Source organism: Perca fluviatilis, chromosome 5, assembly GCF_010015445.1.
Source record: "Perca fluviatilis chromosome 5, GENO_Pfluv_1.0, whole genome shotgun sequence".
NCBI classification, from domain to species: domain Eukaryota; kingdom Metazoa; phylum Chordata; class Actinopteri; order Perciformes; family Percidae; genus Perca; species Perca fluviatilis.
In genome coordinates, this window is record NC_053116.1 from 13,203,564 (window position 1) to 13,220,516 (window position 16,953).

General features: G+C 39.3%; 1 protein-coding gene across 1 annotated transcript in view; it reads right to left on the reverse strand.

The window, feature by feature from the left end:
* camta1a (calmodulin binding transcription activator 1a) overlaps window positions 1–16,953 on the reverse strand; it is a 296,881-nt gene that overhangs the window by 279,106 nt on the left and 822 nt on the right. The window contains exons 2-3 of the mRNA XM_039799528.1: window positions 13,776–13,877; window positions 2,805–2,908 (exon numbers count right to left, since the gene is read on the reverse strand). Of these exons, the coding sequence (XP_039655462.1) occupies window positions 2,805–2,908; window positions 13,776–13,877 (206 nt within the window). The remainder of the gene's footprint in view (window positions 1–2,804; window positions 2,909–13,775; window positions 13,878–16,953) is intronic.

Here is a 16,953-nt window from a genome sequence, read left to right on the forward strand (position 1 = left end):
ACCAGGAAGAATCCCCAGTCTAGTCTCCAAGTACATTTTTATCACAGAAAAACACACGTGAGAAGTGACACGGGGCATAATACCATACACTAGACAGGGTTTTTGATTGTTTGCCAGAAACAAGCAATCCAAGTTGTTGGTGGATGATTTGCAGCGATAAAATAAAGAAGACAAAGAAACATCAGAGAGCGTGCTTTTAAAAGGTCCTATGGCATGAAAATTTCACTTTATGAGGTTTTTCAACATTAATATTAGTCCCCCCCCATCCTGCTTATGGTCCCCCAGTGGCTAGAAATGGCGATAGGTGTAAACCGAGCCCTGGGAATCCTGCTCTTTTTGATAAAATACTCCAAAAACAGATGCTGAGCAGAAAATCAGGACTAAAGTCCTGTAGAGGGCACTTGCCCTAAGAGTCACACAATTGAACTGATCCCTCCCTTCCTTCCTGCCTGTCTGCTACCACTGAGGCACAAACACTCTGATTTGCATGGTCTGCACAAAAAAGAAACATCCTTGATTTTAGAAAAGGTTGCCTTGCTCTCTTCATCCCTGACAAACACTATTGGCAAGCATACCAAAACACCACTGGAAACATTTTTTTTGCACAGCAGAATCTGCTGCCCAGTAACACAATATGGTGCTATTCCTGAAATATGTCTGTTATGATTAAATTTAGTAAGAAATGACAAGACATGCTAACAACTGTAGCCGGCAGCATTTATTCCCAGCAAATGCTTAGACTTACATTTTGAGATCAATTTCAAAGCCATGTTAATTAATTTAGACTGCTAGCAGCACAATGCAGGTCAGACAGGGCAAACAAGTTACAACATCAGCCAATTAGAAACACACAAGCGTTAGACATTTTTTTCATAACTAGGGCAGGGCTTGTGGGCAAAGATATGACGGATGGAGACTGCAATTGATGTACGGATAAGTACACTTGCTGCAGTAATCACCACTGAAATTGTGTCTACTTCTACACATCCACATTTGAACCACAGATGAATAAATTCCTTTATCATCATTTTCTAAAATATATTGACTACACGGTGTAAAATAATATTTAACTGTGTGTCAGTGACATATTGTCTTTTTGAAAATCCTGTTCCTTAGAAACAAGCGTGTCTGGTGCCTTATCATCTGGTTGTTTTTCAGTCAATTAACTTCCATCACTGCAGATGACTATATTAATATGGTCACAATGTGTTAATCAAAAGCATGGATGGTTGATTTTTGCATATTGGTTTTAAGATTTGTCATGGTGTGTATTTAGGGCTAATTACTACCAATTATTCTTAGAAAAGAACAACCAGTTCCTCATCTATCAGTAGTGGAAACAATAGAGATAAACTTATCAACCTGTCCCCTGAGAAAAAGAGCAGGCTGGCAAACGAGCTCTGAGGCAAATTAAGCAAAATACAGTAAGTCTCTGTTAGGGGAAATCCAGTGTACAACATGTTAAGACTTGAATATTCATTGGTCCAAGCAGTAATATAATGCAAGAACAAATCAGTTAGTTTGTATGTGTGTATGGATCATAAAGATAGTTTTGGGCTGAATTCCAATGCTTTTGTGCATTTAGAAAAGTATGACACAAAATACCAAATACCAGATGTGTCTACCACACACCTACAATAGATTAATATTTAGGGTTAAGTAACTAATTCTGCAGTTCACTTTTCCAGAGGACTCCACATTTCTATATAAAACATATTTTGAACATGTGTAACTACTCAAATATCAAACAAGGCCAAATGTATTTTAAGTAAATGATTGAAGGTGCTAAAACATTAATTCAAAACGGCCTTTAGGCCTTTAGAAAAAGAAAAAGAAAACCATAGCAAAGGGCATCTGTGACATCTTCTTACAAAAGCAAAGTGTTTTCTGACTTGAGTTTCAAAAGAGAAAATGTAAAGAGATGCATTATCTTCCCTAATGTGATGCAAATATGAAATGCGAGACACCTTAAGCTTTCACCATCACCAAAGGTAAACACTGTTTAAGTTTACATCGAAAGTCCCTCAAAATGTTTGCTAAATACAACAGCAGTGACGTTTTGTGAATAAGACTCAACACGCAATTGACTTTAACCTTCGATTTATGCCGAACAGGGTTTCCTTGCAGAATGAGCACTGGCAAATCCATCTTGCATAAAGTGCAAGATGAGATAGATATTTTACAACTGTCTCGGTTTAAATGTGAAGACGGGGGGGAGATCGTTTTTTGTTTATTTTATGTGTTTTTTTCTTCTTATGTTCGACGAGAGGAACATATGTATTGATTAAAGGTCAAAAATCCATGCAAAGCCCAGTGGCAATGAATTGTCTGTGTTAGGGGGGGAAAGGGTGAAAATACTCAAACTTCAAAACCATTTCACATAAATTATTGCAAAGGTAATGTGCTCAGAAATGTCTTGTAAAAACCTTTCGTACAGTTAAAGCAATCACGTTGAATCGTCCAACTGACGTAATCTGAAGAGGAAATACCAGATAATGAACTGAGCCTAATATATCTAAATACATTAAATATGTCACACGGTAACAGGTTCACTGTTATCATGTGACATCTTTAAATACCGTACGTAACCTACAGTAGTTGAGAGAAAGTTTTCATCTTCCATAGTGATATTTTGAAGGATGGAGGCAACTAATGGAAAGGTGTTATGTTTTTTTGAAGAGAGTTCACATGGCTTACAACTCGGTCTGAAAAAGGCCTGAAAGAACAACGTGTCAGATGGAAAGGTACCTTTGTAAACGGGTGGATTGAGCGGAGAGTGCTATGATAAGGAGCAGTGGTCTTACCTCATTAGTGTTCCACCGGTGTCTCTCCTTTGGCAGCGAGGTGCACTTTGGTAGACATTCAAGCAGCTTCTTGGGCAGGTATATTTTCAAATGTCCATGTTCATCTAGAACAAGAGCAAGACAAAACAGCATACTTAGCACAGGCTTCATACCTTTTGGACTTGCTCATATCCCTCTTTATCAGTCTCTCTGCAGCAAAACGCTGACTGTAAAATAACTATCCCCAACTGAATTAGGAAATTCATTTAAGAAGAGAGTATTGCATACATTTTATTTTGTGCTCAGCTAAATTATTTTACTGTGAAATGCATTCTATCAGGGGAGTTCACCAGAGATTTTTCACTGTCAACTTGTAAAGGCTGCGTCTATTCATTATTTAGACACAATAAACACCCTTGAGTGATTTTAAAGTGTATGGGGATTTAGTATGGGAATATGTGTGCTGCATGCCAGAATGTGGTATATTATTCAGAGAAATAATTACAATTACCAGGCCCAATGCTTACATCATAATGGATGTCGTTCAATCTGTAATTTACATTTCACAACCAGTTCACAACCATTATAAAACAGTAAGGTTTAAAGATGCCCTCATGAGTGGATGCAATCTCATTCCATTGCTGTATTCCTCCTTAAATATGCAGATGGCTTAAATGTGAAAAAAATTATATTTCTTTGAGGAGACAAAAACATGTTGAATTTATAATATCATGAAAAAATCCTATTACAGTCTTGTTTTTGTTTTTTATCAGAACATGAGTAAAGAGTTATGTGTAAATCGTTTTAGTAATTTCATGCAAAATTTGGATATTCTAAGCAAGGATATTATCATTAACAATGAGTTTAAATGCAAAAAAGATAAACAGAAGCTGAAGACAATTCTACATTACCAGTGAAAAATGAAGTAAAACAACACTTCATATCTTGGATGCAGATTTACTTATTCTAGGTAATGTTCAAGCATGTCCAAATGACGTCAGGAAGTCCACTTTTGCATTCGCTCATTTCTGTTGGGGGACTCGTCCACCCTGAAAGACACAATTCCCTCTATCTATACTGAATGGGTCCAGACCATTGTCATGTTGGGTAGGAGACTGCTCGTCTAACAATGGAAGTCAGCTCACACACTATCAATCACAGACTGGCCTAATCTGCTTGCTAGGGTGGCGGCATATGAACACTTATCCTTCTCTCTGATAGAAAAGCGTTATTTGAAATGGGAAAGATTTCTTTACTAAGTTTGTACATTAATGGCTCTTAAAGTGAAACTCATGGCTTAGCAGCCTTCAATGTGCACACGCACGCACGCACATACGCATTTGCTCACCTTGTCCCAATTACAGCACCATTTTTTTTTTACTTGCATTTTACTTTTTCTTTTTGACTAATTAATGTCTTAGTCCTCTGGTTTAAGTTATTTATGTGTATACTGTCCTTACTCCTTGTTTTATGTTTGTTTATATTCCTATGTCTTTTTAAAATGTATAAAATGTCCATCACAAAAACGATTGTTGACGATAAGGCTATGGTTATTTCTATGGTGGTCCTTGTAAAGGTATCAATATGTTCTCAAAACCCCTGTTAATTAAATAAAAAGATGTGTTGAACAAAAAACAAGCATGTATAAATGAACCTCTTATTCAGTTGTAATTGTGTGTGGATTTAGTCTAAATACATTTACTAAAGGTAATGCAAAAACTGCCACAATGCAGTTTCGCTTGAATATACGAAGAATAAAATGATGTTATATAACGAAGGATCGGATTAAGTGTTTCAATATGTTCGAAAATGTACTGGTATCAATATAAAAGCAAACCCACTGGAATAACACAGTGGAAGAAAACAGCATTCTTTCATATATATAAAACTGTGGGTTAGGATACTAGGGAATGGGTAAGTAAAGGGAGAGACAGAAAAAAGCCTGAATATGAGTGCTGACTATGGATCCCTGGGGTGGCTGATATCAGTAGTTGAAGAAAAAAAAAAAGCTGAAAACTTCAACCGAAGCAAAATACTACTTTAAAGCCAATACAAATAATCCAGCAGTGCACTTGATTATGAGGCTATAACAAGAGTGTATGTAGCTTGTTGTATACCACAGCAAGAACAGAGTGATACTCGCCAGAAAACCCCCATATGGAAAATTCAACGGGAATGAACACAGTAGGTCCACAGAGATGGAACTGGCTTGGAGCCTCTGAGTGTAACGCGTAAGGTGGAACATCATCGCTCCCAAGGGAACGGAAGAGCAGATCTGCAGTATTTGCCATTTCCATCTGTACCAATAATTCTGCATGTACACTCTGTTTTATATGAGCTGAACAGGTATCTGTAATCATTCGCTTCGCCCAATTAAGAATCACATACAGCATCTGCTCCAAGTACCTGTCGGAGCAGTTTCACTGTCAGAACTGGAAAACACGCTGGAACTGAATGATCAGAGAGGTACCAAAGAAAGAAAGTTGTTGTTTTTTGTGTAGACGTGTGGTTTTACAGCATCAACTTAAAATAAGCAGGAAGCTGTAGTCTAGCTTTGTTGCAGTGCCACATATTTCTTTTTATCTTTCACTAAAAAGCTCAAGAAGGGAAAGGGCCTTCAATATTGAAGCCCAATCACAAATCTCACTGGATCTACACTCAGATACAGCATTGGGCAGTACAAAGTATTGGCCATCTCCCATCTTACAAAATGTGCTCTGAAGATTTGCTCTTTGCAACCGGCAGACAGCAGTAGCAGCAGATACATATGGCAAGTCTGTCCCTGCGCAGATTATTCAGGATTCAATGCTGCTCTCTGGCACAGTCTCCAATGAGACTATTGAGACAAAGCTGAATTGAAATGTGTCTCAAGTATCTCAGTAGTAGGCTCAATCTGCCAGCAGGTTAAAATACTTGGGATGAAAATATCGAGCATAGAGGATCTTGACAAATGCATTCAAATCTCTCACTTGATTTTGACCATTTCACAACCTTACAATAATGACACCGGTCACTGTACAACATGTTTTTGTGCAAAGTATTGCTGGCTCTACAACTCTCTCTGCCACGGACGCCTGAAGTATGCAAGACGCATCTCAGTTCAGTATGCTGTGCACATGAAAAGGTGACACAACTCCAACATGCATTTTACTTTGAAATGCCAGTCTTGTATTTGTCAGTTAACAACACCCCTAAGCAAAAGAGCAGCCTGTGTACACCCTGCAGCACTAACAACGTGTTAACTGGGTTGCTCTTAATCCCTTAACCTTACATGGGCGCTTCCGAAATCAGGTTACCACCGAAACTAGGGATTGATTACTAATGTGCACATAAACACACTGCATGTGAAAAGACACAACTCTGGACACTCTCATAAGAGCCCATATATATTCAGACGTTGTTTTTCACAGCAGACAGTTGTCACGTAAGAGAATAATTTACATTCTGGATAATGTTGTGTCGTAAACATGATGACTTTGATACTGAAGAAAACTTGAAAACGAGAAGAGGATTATCAACAAGTTCTGTGTAGGTAGCTTCCCTTTTCAATACTTTCTGAGCGAATTTCTGGATTCAATGGATACTGATATCCTCAGAAAGCGTAAGTCACAATCTAAATCTACACGTTTATCATATCTGTGTCAGGATTTGAAGGATTTAAATGAGTGTTGACTCCGAGAGTCAGAGCAACGTTACAATTGTTAAAGTTAACTGCAGCAGTCGGTGACGCTAGAGGTTAGAAATACCTTACAACCTCCATGAGCTGTGTGTCATAAACTCTGCTTTGGCTTCAACTGCTGACCATGTTGATAACCGGGGCAAATCAACTAGGCAAAATACAGTCAAAATATGTTCCTGTTGTTTTCAGAACACCGACATGCACCTGTCCCTTTCACCTACGCAGCCTTTCACGAAAGTGAAGTCAGTTGTAATGGCTGACTTTGAGTTGGCTATTTGATGGTGTTCACATTTTTGGGTGAACTACAGTGTAGACTGCACAGCCTTTTATATCCATAGTCTCCCATTCACAAGACAATGTTGCAGGACAAGGATCCTAATAATACAGACAAGGCAACCAAGTTGTTTTTTATGGCCAAACTGTGGAATGTTCTTGACTGGCCAAGTCAAGTCACCTGACATCAATCCAATCCAATTGAGCATGCTGAAGACCAGACTGAGGGCAAAACAAGCAAAAAATGAATATGGCTGCAGCACAGGCCTGGCAGAACATCACCAAGGAACATGCCAAGTATCGGTTGATGTCTATAGATCATGAATTTCAGACAGGCACTAGGTGCAAAGGATTTGCAACCAAGTATTTAACATAATAACAGTAGCCTATATATCTATTGATCTAAGCCATGTTAATGTTTTATTAAGAGATCTGCATTTAAGTATGACATTTTCTGCCGCTAGGGGTCTCTCAATCAAAACAACAACAAAAGCAATGACGTCATTGCAGTTAGTTTCAGGATTCCTTCAGTGTTCAGCATTCACTTATCCGCAGATGTCTTCTCCTGTCTAAAATAAACGGACCCGGGTGATTGAAACCGCTATAAACACTGAATAACGCAGTTTCACGTTCAAAAGATGTTTTCCGACACCGTTCGGCTCATCGCCACTAACATTAGCTCTGCTTGTTTCTCTTATAACTGAAGATCCAAACGTTCAGGAGGCTTTCACAGGGAGCCAAATTGTCCACAGAGGTCTCCTCCTCTCCAACAAAAAAGTATTTCTCCAATGCTGTTTGGCTCGTCAGCGGAGAGCTGCCACTAATGTTTGCTCAGCTTGTTTCTCTGATAACTTCCAGACATCCGGTTTCAAATTCTTCATCCGGTTCAAATATATAGGTAAAAACTGTCAAGATCTAAAAAATGTATTGTAAAAATGTGGCTTAATCAAATGACATGTACCATGTCCTTGATTAAAATGACAGATTTGAAGACTTTGTTTGAACATTGTTGGAAACAGTTGGGATAATGTAACTAAATATATAACCTAGGTCTGGTCATGTTCAGACATTTGGTACAATGTGGAAGTTCTACATATTATACTGTATCTTTTTCTTTTTAAGATTAATTTTTGGGCTTTTCAGCCTTTATTTGATTGGACAGCTAGGTGAGAAAAGGGAAGACACACAGGAAATTGTCAGCAGTGGGATTTGAACTCTGGACCTCTGCGTCGAGGCATAAACTGCTCAAGTATATGTGCGCCTGCTCTACCCACTGACCCAACCCGGCCATTATTATACTGTATCTTTAAGCCAACTATTCTGAGATGCTTTCTTGGTGTTTGCAGTACCACCAGTAAAATGGACAAAAAACTCAGTGTTCCATTTATTTGAGTTGTTTTTGCTGTGAAATAATCATAATTTAATTAAGACAGGCTGGTGTGGATGTTAAATTCCCCTGTTAAATTTAACACTAAACTAGAAAAAAGCAAAGATGGCAAACGAAAAAGCTGTCCAGCCTGTGGACTCATATACACATGGTCCATATACAGTATAGAGGCCTTTTAACAGCCTATAGTATATTAACATTAGATCATACAGAAGGCCACTGTGTTGAAGCTTTTCTCTTTCTCAGATATGTATGACTGTATTTCTTTGAAGTACAGGCAAACTAGTGTCATGTTTCAGACAGTGCACTGCTTTGTGCTGTTAAATAAACCATGTGTTTTAGATGTGGCACTTATTTTTGGCCTTCTGTAATCTGGGAGCCCTTGTCTAATTTGAGAGGGGCCTTGTTTTTACACAAGAACGTTTCGTACGAGGCTTTCAAAGCACACAAAGGTGAGCTCAACATAACTGTTGTTGAGTGCTGAGGTTTCTTTTCTACACAATAAAGCTCTCATAACAATGAATGGTTTTGTTCTTTTAGCTGCTATTTATCTACACTTATAATATTTCAGCTGCTGCATGTCTACTCTTCACTCCACAGGGCATTTCCACAGATGTGAAGGAGGGACTGTGAGCATTCCAACAAAGTATCACTTACTAATTAAAGATCTGTCCACTGTGGCATGAAAATCCACATATACTGTGGTTTGTGCATTAGCTGAAAACAACCAACAGGGGAATAGCTTAGATGCCAGATTTGGAATAGGTTTACAGAATATAGACAAGCCCTTCCTAACCAAATTGTCTGATTTGATCAGTGCATAAACAACAAATTACACATAGAAATTTGGCTTTGAAAATATAATGGAATCTTTTATTTCTCAACCAGGAGTTGATCAAAGCCTGAAAGGTACTCCACTTCTTTGCATTTCCTGTGAACTCCCCTATAAGGTTTAATATTTATGTTGGGAGTTGAAAAAGCAGGCTTAATGGCTTGTACATTAGCCAAGAAAGGGATACACAGAAACCTACTATTTGGTTGTAAAACACTAAAGTGCAAGACAGGCTGATACCAGAGCTTGTTACATGAGAGGATGTGCTGAGCTGAGCTGGCACACTGGAGCCAATTACATTCTAGATCTTGATGAGCGAGCTCACATATAAGACTAAACAGGGAGAGGAGCTCTGTTCAACACAGAGGCTACAGGTCTGCAGCTTTCATGTTGCCATCACTGGCCATTTGTGTGCTGAACAGAGGCAGCCTGTGTCCCTTCATAATTCACATCACCCTGTGTCAAATGAGTATAAAGATATATATTTCTGTGTGCTGATGTTTGGATTATCACTGATCCTGGCTGCTAAGTAAACACTTGGGCCAAATTTAAGCGTATCTGTCATGCTTGCTTGCTCCAGCCCCACCCTAGAGACGAGAGTGAGGGTCATGAGACTGGAAAGGCTGACAAAAACAAATCTTTAATCAATATCCGAGCCCTGGACGCAAAACCCTCTCTCTTCCGTCTCTGTCTCAGAGCGCTCTGGGAGTGACAGTTTTTCTTTTTAATCTGTGCCCACATTGTGGAGAAATTGCAAGCTAATGTTTTGGCTATAGATCATTCAACGAATCGCTGCTGGCGGTGCATATCCAAAGTAACAGTTTGAATGCAAACATTTTCCACAACAGTTCAGTGGCTAATATGGCTTAAGGATGTGAAGAGCAGTGTAACAGTATCTGCTCTTTATTTAGCTATACCTGTAACATGAGGGAGGTGAATCACAGAAGAGCAAGCAGTCCTGTGGATAAACATTTGGCTCTCATCTCCGTCCAGTAAGAAGTGCTGTGAAACTGAATTAGGCCTATGGCAATGTCTGTTATCATTAGGTTGGATGATAGCCATCCACTGGGTTGGACCAAAAATGCCCCTAAGAGTTTCGTTCCAAAATTTGCCCAGTCAGCCAAATGAGCTTAGCTCAGACATATTTCATCAACTGGGGTGAGACATTTTAGCAGAAACAAAAACATACTCCTTCATCTGCTGCACATAAACAGTAGCCAAGCAACAAGTTATCAATGGCAGTGAATGCTACTCTATTTAGATAACAAAAAATATTGTAAAGATTATATAGCAAACCTTTCCTCATCCTACGCTAAGGATGGTCCATCCCTTTAACATCATGAAGCAATCGCCTGTTTTGCACATTTTCCCACTATATTTTAAGTGAAGGGACCTCAGTTTATTTGCCAACATCGAGTCCTTTTAAAGATAAAATAAGCTGTGTTTCAGTGTTTCAACTGGTGATGCACCCTGGTTTGTTTCACCCTCTGCAACTAAAAAGCTAACTCTTTTTTTCCCAAAGCTTACTTTTAAAGAAGCAACGGATATTTTCATCACTTAATCCCCTGTATTATATGGACAGAGTAACACTCACACACTTATGCAGAGGACAGAAACAGTTTCTATAGCATGCAGTCAGTGGAATCCATGGATATGGCGAGAAACACGAGTATCTAAATTCATGCAATGCACATCTGGAGGGCTTGGGATGTGACATGCACTAAGTCTAATAACCAGATCTATAGGAGGCAAGATGTCAAACCATTACATAACAGAGTGGACATGAAGCTCAGACCAAAGGCAAAGGTGCAGTGACAGGTTATCATGGTGAAAGCAGTAACACGATGATGGCAGGCGAACAAAAAAAAATCTAGACAAAAAACAAGAACGTGGTCAAATGTGAAGCAGAGATGAACTCAGACAGGCAAGTTGCAGTGTTCAACTGATGACATGCTGTCAATTAAAAGCGATCAATCTGGCTGTGAGGTGTGAAAGAAGGAGGAAAGGTAAAGGGGGGTGGGGGGGGGGGGTTAACCTGCAGGAGGCTATTGCGATGGCATTTACAGTAATGGGATATTACCACCGCAGCCTTTAGATTAAGACACTTGATTCAGCTAAACCCTAAAATGCGTCACTAATCATTTGCAGCCAAAACATCATGACTTCCAGACTCATTTAAAATAACGCAACAGTTTATCATAAAAAAAAAGATTCACCATTATTTTTAATTAACTTAAAGCCGTTTCAAACATATGGAAAACAAAAACAAAAACGATTTCCCTTTTGCACTGTGAATGATATTCCCTTTAGTCACATTTCTATTTTACATGACAGTCCATAATCCCTAAATTGAAGAGGCTTGAAACGTCTCAAGACTTTGCAAAATAATTTGCCAAGGCCTTGAATTTCTACAACATCCATTTTAGACTGAATCTGCGAGGAAGACTGGTGGTACTTGGCCACAAGTGAAGAGAGCACTTGATTAGGCCCAAGTCTATAGCATACTACTTCTGGGAGATTCTGAGCTGAGCTTTACTACAACACAGGACAATTTAGGCAGTGTCAACTTTCCCTGGCAGTGATAACAATGACTGGCCCATAGTCCAGGGGCAGTCACCCCACAGCCTGATGGCTCTTGGGAACATGGAGAGGAGTGTGCATAGACTTAAAATAGCAATGTGTCGCTGTAGGATGAGGAAACCAATTATCTTCATTATCTGCCCTATAGCCTGATCGATAACACTCGGACATACAGTGAAATTACTAACTGCCCACAAGCCAAAATAAAGTCTTACTAAACTTCACTTTAACGTTGCTATGTTACTACAACAAAGAGAACATTACACGGCTTCAAGCTATAGCATCTTGGATAAGTGTTTGACCTGTACACAACAGCTGTTGTAAAAGACGCATAAGGTGTTTGTTTTCTCCTCCCGGTAGGAAAGATAAAAAAAAAGAGTCTAAACGCAAGTAAGAGATTTGTATTACACTAAATCTTGCTGGACACCATTTCTTATGCAGTTGTAGCAGGACCACACAATATGCAACATGTGCAGGGTGGTTTTCACGTTTACATTCCCGCAATGACTATACCCTGGATGCACTATGGCTCCATGTGGTTATTATAGTACAGTGTAATATAGCATAATGAGGGAAGACTGTCAAAAAGTCAAACAGCTGGAAAAAAAAAGCCTAGGCCTATTACTGGAAGTTCAACAAACATGCACACACGGTTAACTGCCTGCAACAAACTGAAAATGACTCTTTATGTGTTCTCAGCCCTCACCAAGCTCACCCATCCATAAAAATCCCATCTCAAGGAGAGCAGAGGTGAGGTCTCTCTCTCTCTCTCTCTCTCTCTCTCTCTCTCTCTCTCTCACTGCCTCTCTCTCTCTCTTGTTCTCTTTCACTGTCTCCCTCTTGCTTACACATGCACACAAACAAAGCCCTTCTTTCTGTATCATAACTACTCCCACAATTACTCAGACGATTACTCAGATCAATGGTTCACCTGCCTGTTTGAGCTGCTGTATTCTGCCACAGAGTGTCCTAGGTGAGGCAGAAAAACCCTCAGGCTGAACGCATTTAACAGGGTGTCTGACATGGGTACAGAGTACTGTAATACCACGCAATAACATGAGGGAAAATAGCAAGACCGGCAAAACGTGTTGTCAGTCACAGCTGTCACACATGAGGGGGGTAATGCAAAAACAACAATATCCCTGTTACAGTCTGCATCCCTGTTTCATAGATCTGCACAAGCAGTCCCCTGCCATTAAATCTCTCCAAACATTCTCTTTTTAAAAAATACCAAAAAGATTTGGTGCAGAAGAGCTCTCCCAGTGACAGATATCGAGTGAGGAGTCTAACAAGGGGTTGTGGGTGATTTCAGACTCTCTATTTAGAAATGACAATACATGAGCACACTTAATTACCCAGTCTCTAGTCTAGATGTAGTCTTCCAGCAGCGACGAGACTGGTGTATTTATTAACAATGATGGGGCTCCTTTCTGCTGAGAAACAATCTGCTTTACGGAGGACAGCTTTTTCAATGGGTAAGACAGAGGCTAAAATTCAGACACATTTTCTAAAGAGGAATGAAGGGGAAATCAACCACAAATAATATCAAGACTTTGACCTATATTTCTGACTGATTTTGTGTGTGTGGTTGTGACAGAAAATAGCACTTGTACACAGACTTGTAAGTGCACTGAAGCAATTCCCACAGAAGCTGGTTTTTATACCAGTCATAAAAACCTCAGCTGTGATGTTGGGGTTGTCTTTGTTCTTTGCCCCCTAGTCTACAGTTCTCATAGAGCACCAATGTAATGAGAGGGAGGCAAAGACAAAGACTAATCCAAAACATCATAGGATATGGCAATGCAAAAACATCTTTGTCATAAATAAATTCATTTAGCAAGATTTTAAAGGCATACTGCAAACTTTGGTTGATTTTCACCCCATTAAATGCAGGTTTAAGAAAAGCAGAGAAAAGCCAAGTACAGGGCCATAATGGATGGCTTAAAGTGTAAGCTTTCTCTCTGAGGGTCTGCTCAGGTCCTGATCCCCTGGCCTCAACGTGAAACAATCACTCTTAGTTAACGACAACACTTCAACTATTGACAGCGTGATCCCGTAAAGCAGACACTTCAATCAACAGAGCAGCCGGACGAGGTGTTGTGTTCGAGGAGAATAAAGGAAGGAGGGGGCATGGGGACGGAAGAAATCAAGAAGTAAATAAATGAATCAATGAATGAATAATAGATTGGCCAGCTAGTGGCCTCTTGGAGCAGCAATGCAGTATTAATAACTGACTCTTACTGTTCGTCTCTGTGTCATCACTGATAGTCTTAGGTGGACCATGGCCAGCATAACACACTGCTGATCTGTACATTCGATCCGGATTACGAACTTTCTTCAGTCCTTCAGGAGGCAAAGAGAAAAGTAGAGAAAATCGAGGAAAAGAAGCATTCTCCCAGCCTGTGATAACTAATCAAACTCCCCATGCAAGCAGTATCAACAGAAGCTAGACAGTATATTGAAAGACATTTCAAACACACAAGAGCTGTTGGGGAAAATATGATGCTAATAATAATAATAATAATAATAATAATAATAATAATAATAATAATAATAATAATAATAATAATATTGATAATAAATCACATTGAATTTGTCTATTGTCATTTGAAACAGTGAAGTTCTCCAATGCTGATTTTTTTTTTTTATAAGAGAAACGGCCAGTACTAAGGGTCACTGTAGCTCTGGCCTGGTTTGATATGGGTCAATAACACTCCCTATTGTATCAGTAGTGAACTGGATGAATCAATACAATCAATCAGTGGAGGCTGAGCAAAGCAGTCAGCAAAGGTCTATTTCAGACAGGCATTACGAATGATATGTCTCAGCAACCACAGACCGGACCTGTGTCCCATCCATCCTCACCTCACTGATTCAATTAAACGGCTGGAGAAAAAAATGTAGCGCCTGATTCGACACAAAACTAGGAGAGCGAGTCGTCCGAGTTGAATTCATCCTTCTTTACAAAACAGCGGAGAAATATTTATACCATTGCTGCACAAGCACTTTTGTAAGTTAATGGCTGACTGTGTGCTTACTTGATGTTTTGCTGCTGCTTCACCCTGAACTTTGAGTGAAATGATAACATCATGAAACTTTTTAAACTGCACCCGCTTTGAAAGTAAAAGAGAAAAATGACTTTGAGCACAGCGGAGGCTACAGGCCTAATTCTCTATTTTAGAAAGCAACCTTTTTGCCGATTGTTTCTGTTCTGTCACAAAAGTTCCAACTGCATTGTCCTTCGATTTACGTTTTTGATTTAACGCATTTATCGGAGTCGTATGTGTCAGTAAACTATCCCATCATTGGCCTTGCATTGACTTCCTTTTAAATGACGATGAATATGCTACGCTGTTGAGCTAGGTTTAAATTTGTCTGGGTAGCATCGTATGTAGTGTTTCCGTTTTAGTGAATATATTGGAATCCCAACACCGCACAAGTGTTAGTACTGTAGCTTGTGTTTACAAAAGTGCTTGTTTCGTTTCTCAAAATTGGCTTTCGAACAGCAATATTTTATGACCACATACTCTGGTAGATTCCTAAATCCATTGGCTGTAGTTTTACCCAAAGCAGTCTCACTCTAAGACGTATCAAGGTTGTCTTTTCAGTGCCCTCCAGGCCTTGTACTTAAAGTAACGGACCCACACTGCTTTTTATGAATGTGAAGAGAAGAAAAAAAAAAGAAAAACACCCCCAAAGGCCCTGACAATCAGTTAGGCTGGAGAGAAATACCCCAGGATGTAAACATTACATTACTGAGCGTGACTGGGTCATGGCCCCTGGGTTTAACACAAGATGTAACCCTCAGTTGTTATGGGCCATCATAAGACCTGCCAAACAACTAAGAGAGATCAGCACTACCCGCATACCACAAGGACAAAAGGTTAAGGAAACACAGTTTAGCTCTTTCAGTGGCTACCTGACATCCAGCGACATGTCATGTAAAATGTGATAGCGATGTACATTTTAAAAGCATGTTCTACTTTAATGAAGAGCGCAAACTAAGGACAACTGGACGCAGGAGTAACGATTCAGCATGACAGCTCTATGTAAAAGCTTTAAGGGCCAGGTTTGCATGAGACGGCATCGCAATTATGTGAAGGTATGAAGCACTCTCTCTCTTTATGCTCCCCTTGCTCCTCCTCCTCCTCCTCCTTTTTTTCCACTGACCGGCCTCACAGGAACACTGAAAATAACTTAACCTGCTCAGCAATGGGACTTTCAAGTCAGGGTTTTCAGTAAGAGCTCCCTGTGTTGGAGAGACATCGAGATTAACAACTGGAACCTATTTGTTAAGTTTAGCTATTTAAATGAATACATTAGGACTATATACCACAGTGAAGTCATTACTATCATAAAACCAGATGTCTTTATGTTTTTGTCATTGTCACAGACAGATCCCTCATGTAGTAAGTGTGCTTTTGTAGCTCAATACCACCCCCTGGTGGGACTCTGTTTAGTGGTTGGCACACTGACATCCTGAGTCTTTTTTATCGTTTCCCCTCATATGAACAGAGGCAATTTGTTTACTCTCATTTAAAACATTAAAGTAATTCTGCTTAAAAAATAATTCCTGTCTGAGGTACTGACACCAAAATCTGAGGGATACAACTTCGAAACCTGCGACAACACGTTATGAACAGCTCAGAAACAACTGCAGCTAATGAATGTTTCTTTTTTCTCGCTTTTAAATTATGCAGCCAATTTTTAAGTCCAAGATTACCCTTTTGCTCCACACTAAGGTTCAATATAAATCAATAAACATACCACAAGTTTAAGAATAAAAGCAAGAGCATACTGTATTGATGACCTGTCATACTCAATTCGGCCAATCAAACAACTAAAGTTAAAGTTAAACAGTTAAAAGTATGACATAACTAAGATACTATATTATATATAATTAAACATGCATATAAGGTTTGCCCATGAGATTCTATAAAATACATGTTTAAGTTGCTTTATGTACGAATGTCAGCTGACATCTGGGTAGAAGAAGGAGTCCCTTTAGCATTAATGTAATACGTCTTATCTATATTTTCATATATGGGTTGTTTAATAACTGACCCACAAATTCCATGGGCCTATCCGAATAAGAACAGATCTCTAAAGCATATGTTTTGCAGTAAAATATCCCACTTAACAGGAAATAAGTAAGTCTAGTGCATTTAATTTTAAGTTATTGAGCCGTATAAAATAAGCTGAGGGGGGAAAAAAAGTCATCATTTTGTCCTACGTGTAAAGTAGTGTAATGAGCAGGCTGCTGGACATTCTACTCTCCATCCTCCCTAGTTTCCTCTGGTGTGATGGCATTTCATTTCAAGTGCGATAGGGCATTGCAAGCGGAGCGGGCATTACAGCGTTTTGATGCCCGTGTTTAAAACCAAATATAGGCCAAGTATGATTGGCATTTAGGAAACAT